Here is a 15,610-nt window from a genome sequence, read left to right as displayed (position 1 = left end):
TCTCTGTTGTGGGTTGAATTGTGTCCCCCCAAGAAGATACGTTGAAGTCCCAATCCCTGGTACCTGTGAATGTGACCTTATCTGGAAATAGGGAATATCTGTATCTGGAAATACATCTGCAGATGTAATTTAGATGTAAGTTAAGACGAGGAGCACCGGGGTGGCTCATTCGGGGTTAAGCGTCTGAGCTCAGGTCGTCAGCTCGCGGTTTGTGAGTTCGAGCACCACATGGGACTCTGCGCTGACGGTTGGCAGCCTGGAGCCTGCCTCAGATTCTGTATCTCCCTCTCTCTCTGCTCCTCCCCTGCTTGCTCTCGGTCTCTCTCCCTCTCTCTCAAAGAAATACACAAACAAACATACATTAAAAAATAAAGGTGGGGGGGGCGCCTGGGTGGCGCAGTCGGTTAAGCGTCCGACTTCAGCCAGGTCACGATCTCGCGGTCCGTGAGTTCGAGCCCCGCGTCGGGCTCTGGGCTGATGGCTCAGAGCCTGGAGCCTGTTTCCGATTCTGTGTCTCCCTCTCTCTCTCTCTGCCCCTCCCCCGTTCATGCTCTGTCTCTCTCTGTCCCAAAAATAAATAAACGTTGAAAAAATAAATAAATAAATAAATAAATAAAGGTGGAAATTAAGATGAGATCAGACTGTGGTAGGATGGACCCTTTATCCAATACTACTGTTGTTCCATAAGAAAAGGTGAAGATATACAGAGGCAAACATGCACAGAGGGAAGACGATGCCAGACTTGCAGGAAAAATGCCACGTGGTGATGGAGCAGGGACACAAATACCAGGACTGCTGGCAACCAATGAAGCTAAGACAATGGCATGGAAGAGATTGCCCCCGAAAGCATTTGGAAGGTTCATGGCCGCGGTCGGTCAATACCTCGATTTGTGACTTCTAGCCTCCAGAACTACGAAAGAACAAATTGCCATTGTTTTAAGCCACCCAGTGTGTGGTAGTTTGTTATGGCCGTTGTAGGAAACTGCTGTAATGTCCCGGGGTCTGGTTTTTCACGTCTGGCTTTCTGCCATGTTGACAGCTTCTCTCATAAAAGATGAATCAGTTCTTGTTATTAAAGTTCTCCAGGAGGAAGTTCTTGTAGATTTCTCCTGTGGTCATAAGGAAAATAAAATGATCCAAAACAAAAATAAAGGAATCCGTGGGTCATTCATATTACTTGACTTCAAGGCACATTTGGGTGAAAATGCTGGCAGATTTTAATCAGTTCTGGTACATTCCCTCAAGAAATCTTTGATTGGTACTTAATACAACACAGAAGTACTGTTGTAGACCTTTCTTCTTCGTGATTCTAAAAATATACAGAAGTCACTGTTATTTAAAGCGTAATAGTATGCAAAATATCCTTATGCTTTTCACTTAATTCCCTCAGGCATTTTTCTTATAAAATTGAGGAATCCGAATGCATGAGATAACATTAAAGAACACTCAAGCCACTAAATGCACAAGCTCTGCAAGGATTCACGTTATGGTTGAACAAAGCTTCGCCTGAAAAAATCTGTACCAAGATGTAATGTGGACTTAATCTGACAAAATGAAACTTGCCATGTTCAGTAAATGATCTTTGATTACCCAAACTCTGTTAATATATAAGCCACACAAAAGACTTTCATCCTCAGCATGCTTACCTATCATTTGGCCTAAAGGTTCTCTCTTCAAAGACAGTGAGCAGCCGAATATAAAATTAAACTGCCTCTTGATTATCAGATATCGAAAAAGAAAAGATTAAAAATAAAAGGGAATGCTTTTCCCAGTTTGTGTAAAATAAAACAGCACCCTCTCTGTAAGTTTTTTTATAATTTATACTGGGACTCATAGATGGATATTATTAACTCTGGTATCTCCTTATTTTATAAACTGTCAAAGTGTAACTTTCAAAAAGAAAATATATATTCATATACTTGTAACTTATATTCTGAGGCAACCATAAACTGAACACAGTGTCTAAGATCTTATTTAACCTATTAATTAAGTAACCAGTAAAATGTTATAACAAGTCCAAAAAGCTAGGAAACTTACAATTTTTGAAAAACTGTTAGGAGAAGAATGATGAGTTACGTACAAAACTAAATTACGTAAAATAAGCCATAAAATCTTAGGGGTTATCTGTTCCACTGGGCAGAAGTTATTTGCGTGTGTACCTAACAAAAATCAACAAGTAATCTCACTGAGTCTAGAGCCTTTCATTTGTAGTAAATAATGAAATGAACTAAGCATATGCCCCTGGATAATCTTTAAGTGGTCCTTGACCCCAAGTTATATAGAAAGAATGTGCTACTCCCCATTTTTGCCTTGCTGCTGAGTTTCTGATAGTTTTTCTGACGGTCTCCCCTCTATAAAATTACTCTTGATTAAAAAAAAAAAAAAGAAGTGGCCATCTTATTAGGTTCGTACTCATTGTTTTCACAAGCACCCGGGAGGGTTAATGAGGGTTAATGTAGGCCTCCTTGGGTTTGTCTGAAAATCTTGAGCCTTCAGTATTAAACAGCTAATAAGGCCACATAACTAACTTCTGTCCAGCAGCTTTCATAAGGAATCTTGGCTTAGACTTTTAAAAACCTTATTATTTCACCTATAGTACCTACAACGTTAGATGAATTCCTCTCACCTAAAAGTCCCCCAAATTCCAAGATCTTTGGCTTGCCAGGGAATGACCTTATTTATTCTTGTGAGATTGAAGCCCTAAGTCAGGTACCAGGTCAGTTTCATGAGAGAACTTTGTAGGCACCACTGGTATTTCTCAATAGTGAACGTATCATGTCTGATTAAATGAGAATTATTTTCAAATATTATTGCTCCAAGTATGACTTGATTACACAATCAACCTGTCCAATTATATCCACGTTAAAAGAAAACAGCAAATTCTTATTAAACTATGCAATCAATGCTTGCCATGCAAAGTATAAAGATTCAGTCAAAGTATGTGTTTGAATTCTAAGGATATCAGTGGGAATCAGCTATCATCTTTAAATGTTTTGTTTCCATCCACGGAAATAAAATCTACTAAATTAGGGGTTAGGTATAAGGTAAAAAGAGTGAGAAAAAAAACTTTTCCTATATTTGTTTAAAATACAACATTAAAATAATACCTACCTACCATATTCCAAAGAGATAACCACATTTTAATTTCCCTCTTTGGTTTAGTCAATCCTAGCAATTCTCATTCTGCTTGACCTTAAGTTAAGCATTGTTCTCTCCTGGAGTATATTTGTTTCTAAACTGAAAAGAGTCCCAGAAATCTTGCCTGATCCATTAGGACAGTCTGAAAGTTGTCTAAGGAAGAACAGCTTAGAAAACTGAATCCAAGAGTCTGTTCTTTGAAGTACCAATGTCCATAGTATCTAGTAGAGAACTTTCCAGAAGCATTCGGCAAGCATCAAGCAGCAGACAACTGTTTGATGGTGAGATCAGTTAGTTTCTTACAGTAACTTATAATGTCATAGTGAAGGAGAGAAAATTTCTCATAGGCATACTTCACATAGCTATTTCACACAGGTTTGCTCGATGTTTTCATAAAAGTGAGAATATACATGGACAATGAAGACATTGACAAATCTCCAGTATCTTCACGTAAAAGCTGCAATTTCTGAAATATTTATATTGACGTTTTGCCTGTGCACATTTAACCTAGAGAAGGCTGAGGATATCTTCCAATTTGATCATTCTTCTCAAGTAGGTCTTACAACAACACTGCTAAGCTAATTAATAAAGACAATGAAAAATATCCTGACTTTATAATTTCCTTTTAAAATCAGGATGCTATGTGAGGCAAGCAAAAGAAAGTGGCCAGATTGATTAAATAGGGGAAACTAGACTAAATAGAGGAAAGAATACATTATTACTTATTACCTAATCAAAGTGAAAATATTTTCAAATTAACATAGAAGAAGAAAGATAACATGATTGCAAAGTCAACACAAAGCAGAAAAAAATATTCTGGTGGCAACACTGAATAACTGCTATCTAGACACGTTGTAACAGAAAATAAGTAATATTCTCAACCATTGTTGAAAACAAAATCTACTAAATTGAGGGTTAGATATAGCATAAAAAGAAATCAAAGTAACTTTTCTTATATTCATTAAAAACACAATACTTAAAATAATGCCTACTATATTCCAAATAAATAATCACGATTTAATTTCTAGGACCACAATACCATTAACAGAGAAAGCCTAATTTTAGTTTTGCATTGATATAAAATTTTGCAGTAAATGTTTTACAAGTTTTTAAAAACTAATAAAGCCATCAAACTTGAGCTACGAATAACATCAGCAAAAATGGTGGAGGAAGGAACTCCAAAATATCAAATGTTCATGAATTGAAAGACTTACATATTAATATAAAATATATTATATACAGTAATAAAACATTAACATATACATTGTATTTTACTAATTTATTGATATTAAGATGGCACTATCCCCCAAACTGATCTGTAGATTCAGTGCAATCCCCTGCTTTTCTTTAACAAATGGACAGGTTGACCCTGAAATTCATTTGGAGATGCAAGAAACTCAAATTAGCGAAAACAATATCGAAAAAGAAGAACAAAGAAGAAAGACTCACAATTCTCTATTTCAAAACTATTTTCAAAACTAGGTCTAGGATCCCGAACACATAAAAACCTCTTACAACTCATCCGTAAGAAAACAAATTAAACTATGATTTATTTAATTTATTTTATCAAATTAAACTACGATAAAGAAGTTACGTAGAAACATGTCTAAAGAAGATATGCAAACAGTCAATAAGCTCGTGAAAATACGCTCAGCATCATTAGTTATTAGGGAAATGCAAATCAAAACCACCATGAGATACCTCTTCACGCCTGGTAGAATGGGTATAATAAAAAAAAAAAAACAAACAAACAAACGACAACAACAAAACAGAGAATGACGAGTGTGGGCAAAGATGTGGAGAAAACGGAAGCCTCATTTATCAAAGAGACAAGGCAAAAAGCCGCATGCAGCTGTCTGGGAAACAATTCTGCGGTTCCCCAAAATATTAAACAGAGAGTTCCCATGTGACCCAGCAATTCTACTCCTACTTACATACCAGAGGCAATTGAAAACATATATTTTCACAAAAACGTTTACACAGCTGTTCAGAGAATTATTCATAACAGCTAAAAAGTGGAAGCGACCCAAATGTCTTATCAACTGATGGATGAATAAATGAAAGATGGTACGGCTGTACGATAGAGTATCTTTCATCCGTATGAAACGATACTGATACATACCGCAGCACGGATGAACCTTGAAAATACCGTGCTAAGAAGCCAGACACAAAAAGCCACATAAGGCATTATTCCATTTATTTATTTGAAATGTCCAGACAAATCCACAGAGACAGAAAATAGATTAGTGGTTGTCAGACACCGAGGAGTAAAAAATTGGGAACAGGTCCAACATTTCTTTTGGGGGTAATGGAATCGCCAATAATTAGATAGTGGCAATGATTGCCTAACACCACAAATATCATTTAACTGTACATTGGAAAATGGTGACTTTTGTCTTATGCGAGTTACGTCTAAATAAAAAATTTTTTTAAAAATGTGCCAGCTATGGAAAAAGTTACGTTGCTTTTTTCCAGATTCAATGTTATAAATGAGGGTGAAAAAAATCATTTCCTACAGACGTTATTCTACATTCACTGAGATTTTTTTTCTTTCACTGTTCTATTTCACATTATGAAAGAACCAGGCATTTTTTTTTTTTGATGTTTTATTTATTTTTGAGAGACAGAGAGAGACAGAGACAGAGTACAAGCAGGGGAGGGGCAGAGAGAGAGGGAGTCACAGAATCTGAAGCAGGCTCCGGGCTCTGAGCCGTCAGCACAGAGCCGGACACGGGGGTTCGAACTCATGAACTGTGAGATCATGACCTGAGCTGGCTGAAGTCGACGCTTAACGGACTGAGCCACCCAGGCGCCCCAAGAACCAGACATTTTAAAACAAAAAAATATTCTCTTTTTTCCCTCGGAAAACAAACACGCAGCTCATTACTCTGCATAATTGTGTTTATTCTGTTCCCAGAATAGTCAAAACCATCCCTGATTATAACTTTTAGCCCTATATACAGAAAAACAACGGCAAGAGAGATCATTAAGTTATCTTCTGTATCTCGCATTTTCACTGGCTAATAAAGCGCTCAAGAACCATATATACAATTTTCTATGGCCACGCATATCCTTTTTACAACGTTTCAAAGTTTGGAGTTGTAAAAACAAGGAATAGGAAACAGGCAAGGAAAACGTGGCTGATGTGAAAAGAGACCAGCTATAAATAACTCAAGAAATACGAAACGAACTCATGGAAATACAAAAGAAATCAGCTAATGGTTGGAAGCCGTAGCTCTGACAGAAATAAAATGAAACGAACAACTTTATAGTAAGATGGGCGGAAATCACTCCCAAGGCAGAAGAGAATAATAAAGGGACACAAAATATCAAAACCAAGTTAAAGGACAGAAAGCACCGAGGGGAGTCAACCCTTATTTCCGACACGATGAAACACTAGAGCAGGCTGTTTCTTCCTCCTTCCAAACACCCCGGGAGAAACAATATAAGCAAAAGAGAAACATGGGTTTTAGGAACCAACAAAGTATCAGAAAAACCTGGAGAAATGAATGCACTCCGGAACTGTTGAGGAACTGGCAGGGGGGCGGGGGGGCGGAGGGGAGGGGGGGTTGGTAATCAACGAGAAAGGAAGCTGGAAACGGCCTGACTTGATAAATTGAAAAGCAGTTTTTTAAATGCTGCCCTTGCCTTTCTTTCAAGTTGGTTTGGGATGGTCATTATCCCTTCACAGAAATCGGCAGCAAAAGCCTAGAGTGAAATCCTGTTAAACCGAAAAGCTGTGCAAGTGTAAAGAGTAGATGAAATCAGATGTGGAATAACCAGCCGCCTCGGGCATTTGCTTTTCCGGTTTGTCCCCCTGTGAATCCTCAGAGCTCCAGAGAGATGATCTCTTTTCTTTCTTTTTCTTTCTTTCTTCTTTCCTTCCTTTTCTTTTCTTTCTTTCGTGTTTATTCATTTTTGAGACACAGAGCGTGAGCAGGGGAGGGGCAGAGAGAGAGGGAGACACAGAATCCGAAGCAGGCTCCAGGCTCCGAGGTGTCAGCGCAGAGCCCCCATGCGGGGCTCGAACTCACAAACCCGCTGAGATCTTGACCTGAGCCGAAGTTGGACTGAGCCACCCAGGCACCCCGAGAGGATCGGTTTTCATTGCTGTCTCCTTAAAGATATAGAAATGTAAAAAGTATCATTATTACACTATATGTTAACCAACTTGGGTTTAAATTTTTAAAAATTAAATTAAATTTTTACAAAATGTAACAAGTAAAAGTGATCAATGGTGGTCCTTGATGACTGGGGATTTCCTCCCAGCACTCTTTCTCTCCCCAAACTTTACACTCACTCTCCAGATCACACACAGGATCTGATCCTTGGGTCTTCCCCAATATATGATATGAGACAAAGTATCCCATTTATAATGGGCTCACAGCCAAAATAACAATAAATTTCAGCTGTTCAAGTCCTATAAAAGAAACACAACAGGGGCGCCTGGGTGGCTCCGTCGGGTAAGCGTCCAACTTCCGCTCAGGTCTTGATCTCAGGGTTCATGGGTTTAAGCCCCACATGGGCCTGTGCAGCGCACTTCAGATTCTGTGTCTCCCTCTCGCTCTCTGCCCCTCCCCTGCTCACATTCTCTCTCTCTCTCTCTCTCTGAAATAAACATTAAAAAAAATTTTAAAGAAACACAACAAACTGATCAACATATATTATCTGAAGAAAAATTATCAGAATGAAATACCAACATAAAATAAGCCTAATGAAGTAGACAATAAAAGGTATACAAAATGTAAATTAAACACAAGAAATCATAACACCGAAAAAGTGGAAATATTAGATATGAATACGTAGTATTTGAAATTTCTGAGATTACCATCCTGATGTGTAGAACTGAAGCAAAAAATAATGAGCTTGAAGGTGAAGTTGAGGAATTTTTGCAAGAAAGCAGCAGGAACGTTTAAACACATAGAAAAAGTAAACGGAAAGCTAAGTAATACGAAAGATTGAAGTAAAAGTCTGAACATTTACATCTTCAACTTCATGAGACGAAAGTAAAAAGGAAAAGGAAAAAAATATGAAGAAGGAATGAAAATAAATTTCCCAGCATCAAAAAAAAAAGTAAATAATTACACACAAGAGATTAAAAAAAAACAAAAACCTGGACACATACTAAGCTTTTAAAATATATAAGACTGGGACGCCTGGGTGGCGCAGTCGGTTAAGCGTCCGACTTCAGCCAGGTCACGATCTCGCGGTCCGTGAGTTCGAGCCCCGCGTCAGGCTCTGGGCTGATGGCTCAGAGCCTGGAGCCTGTTTCCGATTCTGTGTCTCCCTCTCTCTCTGCCCCTCCCCCGTTCATGCTCTGTCTCTCTCTGTCCCAAAAATAAATAAAACGTTGAAAAAAAAAAAAATAAAATAAAATAAAATAAAATAAAATAAAATATATAAGATAAAGAAAAATTCTAAATCGTTCAGGAGAAAAAGACTAGGTACAGGTTCTCAACAACACTGGACACAAGAATACAATGGGGTAACAGGTTAAACCACTAAGGAAAAACTTCACATCATGAATTTTATGTCCATAAAAATCGTGACTCAAATGTGAGAACGTAAACATCTTTGTAGGTGTGCACAGCCTGGGAAGTTTTGCTAGATAAGAGCCCTACCCTGAAAACTATTCAAGAAAAAGTTTGCAAGCAAAACAGAGAAGTAAACCAGAGTATGCTCTAAAAGATATGAAAGTTGGGGCCCCGGGTGGGTCAGTCAATTATACATCTGACTCTTGGTTTCGGCTCAGGTCATAATCTCATGGTTTCGGGAGTTTGAGCCCCGCATTGGGCTCTGTGCTGACAGCTCAGAGCCTGGAGCCTGCTTCGGGTTCTGCGTCTCCTTCTCTCTCTGCCCCTTCCCCACTTGTGCTCTGCCTCTCTCTGTCTCTCCAACATAAACAAATGTTAAAAAAAAATTACAATAAAGTATTACAAGCAAAAACAGAGGGTTGGGATAATAAGAAATTATTTAATACAGAATAAAAAGAACTCTAGAAAATACAGGAATAGCAGGCCTATGGAGCAGACACTGTGGAGCCCCTATCCATGGGCTGAAATAGCGCACCAAGGAAAAGACAGATCTAAAGTACAGCCAGAGAAGGAATTCCCGGGGTGCCTGGGTGGTTCAGTTGGTTAAGCGTCCTTCCTTCTCTTGGTTTCCGCTCAGGTCACGATCTCACAGTTTGTGAGTTTGAGCCCCGCATCGGACTCTGCACTACTGGTGAGGAGACTGCTTTGGATTCTCTCTCTCTCTCTCTCTCTCTCTCTCTTTCTCTCTCTGCCCTTCCCCACCTCCCATGCACTCTCTCTCTCAAAATAAATAAATAAACTTGAAAAAAAAAGACAAAAACAAAACACACACACACACACACACACACACAACAAAAAACAAAGAAGGAACTCCTCAATGCTGAGTACTAACCACTGTTGGAGAGGGAGCAATCCTGGCCCCCGGATGATAGAGAAGTTCACTCAGGCTTTAAACCAGGTGACAAGGGAGGGTGCTGGGCTGGTGGCACTCTTGCTACGAAGCCCTTCAGAAGGTGTTGGGAAAAGTCACCCACAGGTGACTGCTGTCAATGGGACATTCTAATAGCCTCGAGGTGCAGAAGCCACTGGCATTGCTGAAGATGGGTATTAAACATATCACGCAAACTGCAGGAATCGAGACGCAGCCATTAAAATTATACGAGCATAAGTGGAAATAAATTGCAATGCAAAACAAGTATCACCTTCCCCTCTCAGCAACTGACAGAGACTACAGGGAAAAACAAGCAACAACAAAATATCAAATGAATAAGCTCCCCCTCTCTCTGTCTCCCTTTCTCTCTCTTTCTTTCTCTTTCTTCCCCTCCCCCTCCCCTCTCTCCCCTCTCTCTCCCTCCCTCTCTCTTTCTGTCTCTTCCTCTCTCTCCTTCTCTCTCTTTCTCCCTCTCTCCCTCCTTCCCTCTCTCTCCCTCTCCCTCTCCCAAGAATGAACAAAAAGACCAGCGGTCAGAAACACAGAGTTCAGAGATAGATCTATGCAGATATGAGACTTTAAAAGACCTTACAAGTGGCACCACAAGTCAATGGGGTTTAAAAAGATTGTTGTGGGACACCTGGGTGGCTCAGTGGGTTAAGCTTCTCTGACTCTTGATCTCAGTTCAGGCCTTGATCTCAACGTCGTGAATTCAAGCCCCACATTGGGCTTCACTCTGGGCACAAAGCCTACTTAAGAATAAATAAATAAAAATGGGGCGCCTGGGTGGCTCAGTCGGTTAAGTGTCCGACTTCAGCTCAGGTCATGGTCCCACGGCTTGTGGGTTTGAGCCCCACATCGGGCTCTGTGCTGACAGCTCAGAGCCTGGAGCCCACTTCAGATTCTGTGTCTCCCTCTCTCTCTGCCCCTCCCCTGCTTTTGCTCTGTCTCTCTCTCTCTCTCTCTCTCTCTCTCTCTCTCTCTGTCTCTCTCTCAAAAATAAATAAACATAAAAAAATTCTTTAAAAAAAAAGAATAAATAAATAAAGTTGTTAGTAGAAGGGGCTAGGAAAATTAAAGGTTAAAAACATAACTTGGATCTGCAAAGAATACCACATACAAAGTGAGAATACAGTTAGCTTGCTGAAACACTTGTGAAAAGTCAAACTATAAAATTAACAGAAAAGTCAAATCGGGGCTGGGAGGAAATATCTTAAACCAAACTGCAAAAGCATAAATCACAAGGAAAAGAAGCTGAAGTTGATCAGTGAAACATTAAGAAATAGAGGATACTATGGACAGAGTTATAGATGAGCAAATGAACAAAAATGTTTATAATGTCTAAAACTGACAAGGAATTGGTATGTAGATTTACATGAGAAATTCCAGCAAAATCAACAAGACGGGGATAGCAACTATAATTTTTCAAAATGAGAAAGGGGGTGGGGGACGCCTGAGTGGCTCAGTAGGTTAAGCATCTGACTTTGGCTCAGGTCATGATCTCATGGTTTGTGCGTTGGAGCCCACATCTGGCTCTCTGCTCTCACCTCTCAGCGAGGAGCCTGCTTCAGATCCTCTGTCTCCCTCTCTCTCTGCCGCGTGCCCATGCTTGCTCTCTTACTCGCTCTCAAAAATAAACATTTTTAAAAAAAAATCAAAAAAATAAATATGAGAAAAAGGAAATGAACAGGCAATTTACAAAGTATAGCCATGGTTAAAAAACAAAACAAACCCTTGAAGTCATTGTTAGTCAGATAAACACAAATTCAAACAATGATGCAATATCACTGCCTACCCATTTATTTGGCAAAATGTAAAGACCAGCTGTTGGCAGAAGTTTGAGATTATGAAAATCCTTATGCACTAGCTGGTGGAATCACGGTGTGTTACAACCATTCTGGGGAGTAATCTGGCAGTATTTAGTCAGTTAAGTACACGCGGCAGATCGAGCAATCCCTCCTCTGTGCGTGCATCCTCCAAAAAGTTTCGCCTACGTGTCTAAGGAAACACATTAAAAAGACACTTATCCATTCATCAGTTGATGGACATTTAGACTCTTTCCATATACACAGTGGAACACTACTTGGCAATGAGAAAGAATGAAATATGGCCTTTTGTAACAACGTGGATGGAACTGGAGAGTGTTATGCTAAGTGAAGTAAGTCACACGGAGAAAGATACGGTATGTTTTCACTCTTATGTGGATCCTGAGAAATGTAACAGAAGACCATGGGGGAGGGGAAGGAAAAAAAAAAGAGGTTAGAGAGGGAGGGAGCCAAAGCATAAGAGACTCTTAAAAACTGAGAATAAACTGAGGGTTGATGGGGGGGTGGGAGGGAGGGGAAAGCGGCTGATGGGCATTGAGGAGGGCACCTGTTGGGATGAGCACTGGGTGTTGTATGGAAACCAATTTGACAATAAATTTCATAATAAAAAAGATTAAAAAATCTACTTATCAAAGCATTACTTGTGGTGTCAGGGAGATGGAGACGATGTTGATTCTATTCCCGGGCAAGTGGCAACATAAAATTTGGTTGGCGATGACCAAAAAGTGCTGCGCTGTAACAAAATAAACTGATTTACTGTATGTATAACATGGATGAATGGCTTAGAACTAGTCTCTCACCAGGAGCTCTGCCGTCAAAGTAAAAAGAAAGTTCATGCCAATTACATATAAATTTCATCCTCTGGAAATGCCCCAGAGCCGGTCAGAGGTTAGCCTTGAGGGTAATGAGGCAATCACTGAGAGCAATGACCTTTTTTAGGGAAGCTCTGCCCAACTCTGAGTGCTATTTGGAAGACTTGGGGTGGAGCTTGTTTGCAAATAGCAGCCACAGAAAGCCTGGTAAATTTAAGATGTCTCAAGGGACCAGGCTGAAGGCAGGGAGTTGGGCACGATACAGTCCCTGCGCTTTGTCCCTCACTATGGAGAAAGGCAGACCTCCTCGTTCACGTTTCCCGCTACTTCTCCTTGTCCTGCTTTCTACCATTGCTCCAGACTCTGCAGAACCGTGAGTCTCTCTTAGAGTCCCCTCCTCAAGAGTCCGTTCTTTATCTCTGTCTCTTCTTTATATCTTTGCTTTGACCTTCCCATTAAATGCTACCCTTCCATTTCTTCGGATACCTTCCAGTCATAAGAGATTACTCATAACTGATTATTTTTGTCCTTTCATTTGTCGGACCCTTTTAATTTTTCTCATTGGGTCATCACAGTCATAAATAGGGTAAGTAGTCACGAGAAGGGGTGATTTGGTCAGACACTGAAACCTCAGATCCCACCTTCCCAGAGTCATTCTTTTTTTTTTTTTTTTCAATGTTTATTTATTATTTTTGGGACAGAGAGAGACAGAGCATGAACGGGGGAGGGGCAGAGAGAGAGGGAGACACAGAATCGGAAACAGGCTCCAGGCTCTGAGCCATCAGCCCAGAGCCCGACGCGGGGCTCGAACTCACAGACCGCGAGATCGTGACCTGGCTGAAGTCGGACGCTTAACCGACTGCGCCACCCAGGCGCCCCCCAGAGTCATTCTTTAGGACAGAAAGTGTTGACTATAAACACAGTTAAAGTGTTGGGGCACCTGGGTGGCTCAGTCAGTTAAGCGTCCGACTTCAGCTCAGGTCACGATCTCACGGCTCATGAGTTCGAGCCCCGCATGGACCTCTGTGCTGACAGTTCAGAACCTAGAGCCTGCTTCAGACTCTGTGCCTAGCTCTCTCTCTGCCCCTCCCCCCACTCACACTCTGTCTCTTTTTCTTTTTCTTCTGTTTTTCCACTAACTTACTGAGTCCTCAGCAAGAGACCCCAGTGACGAATCAGTCAGGGAGAGGGGCAAGGAGTCATTTAAAACTAGTCGGTTGTAAAGTCGGTGGAATCCAATAAGTGCAAAGCTTCTCTTCCGCCTCTCCCCAGTTCCTCCCCAATAGTATCTAGATACTAGATACTGCCTCCCCATAGTATCTAGAAGGTTGTGATCTCCATTCCTTCCTGGTGGAGAAAAAGGCTCAGAGTCTGAAACCTGAGAGTTTTCGTTCTTCCTCGGCCATTGCTAATCTAGCCTCTCCTTACCTGCCAGCATTCATCGCTTGAGTCTTCAGCCATCTGGTTTGTCTCAGCTTGCTTCCTTGACCAAGAAGTCCCAGAAGCCCTCTCTGGCCAACTCTGATCCACCTCAGCTCTTTTTTTATCCTATAGAACCCTGAACTTGCCACAGCATCCTTCCTCCAATCCCTCGGCTGTTCCAATACAACCTGTACTGCAGAGTCACCTCTCCCGTTTGAAGTTCAGACCCCTACCCACTCCCCTCCTGACTGACATAGCTACATTCCAGGTTGATCATGGCAGCCTCCAGAGTCCTAAACGTGCAGAGGCATCAAAGGTCAGAACGCTGGCCAACTCACTTTCCTTTCTTCTTCAAATCCCTTCAGCGTACAATCTCCCAGTAACTGGTCAGCGTACGTTTCTCTCCCATCACTCCTCTACCTCATCTCCAACTATGGATGGTACCACCAGCCATATGGTACCACCTCCCACCACATTCCACCCAGAGAGCATCTGGAAATATAGCGGGGGGGGGGGGTGGTGGGGAGGGGTTGCTGTTCAGATTTCTGCGTGGAGGCTGGATGGATGAAGCAAGTGGCATTTATTGGGGTCCGAAACGTTAAGCGGTCTGTGTTTTCAGTCCAACACAACGCAGGATGACTCTGCCCACTGAAAACTGTTCCTTTACATCCCATCCACCATTTGATAAAGAACAACAAGCCTCATGGCCTAGTTGTCATAAACAGAAGAGGTATCGTCTATGTAGAAGACATTCTGCGGCGCCCCAACCTTATTAGCCCTCAATGCGATAAATGAGAGACATTACCCAAAAGCCCGGGTGACTATTCTCCTTTGCCTTGGGTCAGTAAGCTTCAGAGTCATGGAGGTTTCAGGGGAACATGACGAAAAGAGAAAACTAAAAGTCCTCTGTTTAATATTTGCAAAATTCAGTCACTCCTACAAAGGCAAATATTTAAAATGCCAACATTCATGGTTAGGTAATATTTTAAGGGTTTAATTGCTCACTTACAGAGGAAATCTTGGGCAAATTACTCAACCTGGATGGGTCCCAATTTCAATATCTATTAAATGAATGCTCACAAGCCTTTATGAAATAGTTGTTTGAAATATCTGGTGTATATGGAATTACTTTTTAAATTATGATATCAAACAGGCTTATAACTAATAAGAACAAAAACAGTATATTGAATAAGTTATTATACACTCATGCCTTCTTTCCTATGAACATCAAAGAACTGGAGGGGAAAAAAGTGTGGATGAGGAGGTAAAAACCCATAATTTTTATAAGATAAGTTATCACATTTTTGATAAATGTGATTTACATTATACACACACACACACACACACACACACACACACACACGCACGCACATATATAGTTCAGAGTAGATTATTCAGGTCAAAAACTACCCAGATGCCAGAAAGAGATTCAATGAGAGGTACCATCTGAATGATTATGGACAGGTTATTTAACTGCTCTGAGCTTCTTTACTTTAGAACAAAACTTTAGCACTTATCCATTAAAAACACCTGAGATTTTAATGAATTTTTTTAAGTTTTTGTTTACATTTCAGTTAGCATACAGTAAAATAGTTTCAGTTGTGGAATTCAGTGATTCATCACTTACATACAACACCAATGCTCATCACAAGAAGTGACCTCCTTAACACCCATCACCTATTTAACCCATCCCCCCCCCCAACCTTCCCTCAATGTCAATCTATTTTTTTTAATGTTTATTTTGATTTTTGAGAGACAGAGACAGACAGCCAGGGTGTGAGTGGGAAGAGGCAAAGAGAGAGGGAGACAGAATCTGAAGCAGGCTCCAGGCTCTGAGTTGTCAGCACAGAGCTTGACGTGGGGCTCGAACTTGGGAACCGTGAGATCATGACCTGAGCCAAAGCCATTCTGTTTTAAATGTTGGATCCTCTGTGTGTCTGAATCGTA

The 15,610-nt window shown here is 40.7% G+C and overlaps 1 protein-coding gene and 1 long non-coding RNA gene across 2 annotated transcripts in view; one reads left to right on the top strand and one right to left on the bottom strand.

Moving 5' to 3' along the window:
• Positions 1-642: 642 nt before the first annotated feature.
• LOC123590076 lies at positions 643-14,541 on the bottom strand. Its single transcript, XR_006708598.1, has 3 exons — positions 14,469-14,541; positions 12,071-12,162; positions 643-1,309 (listed from the first exon to the last, which is right to left on the bottom strand). It is a non-coding gene; the product is annotated as an uncharacterized LOC123590076 (long non-coding RNA).
• LOC123590074 (PZP alpha-2-macroglobulin like) overlaps positions 12,426-15,610 on the top strand; it is a 50,031-nt gene continuing 46,846 nt past the window's right edge. Inside the window, exon 1 of the mRNA XM_045462907.1 lies at positions 12,426-12,614. Coding sequence (XP_045318863.1) covers positions 12,460-12,614 — 155 coding nt within the window. The 5' untranslated portion in view covers positions 12,426-12,459. The remainder of the gene's footprint in view (positions 12,615-15,610) is intronic.

Source organism: Leopardus geoffroyi, chromosome B4 (assembly GCF_018350155.1).
Source record: "Leopardus geoffroyi isolate Oge1 chromosome B4, O.geoffroyi_Oge1_pat1.0, whole genome shotgun sequence".
In the NCBI taxonomy this organism is placed as follows: domain Eukaryota; kingdom Metazoa; phylum Chordata; class Mammalia; order Carnivora; family Felidae; genus Leopardus; species Leopardus geoffroyi.
Note: the sequence above shows the minus strand (reverse complement) of the source record. Positions and strands in the feature narration are given on the sequence as shown.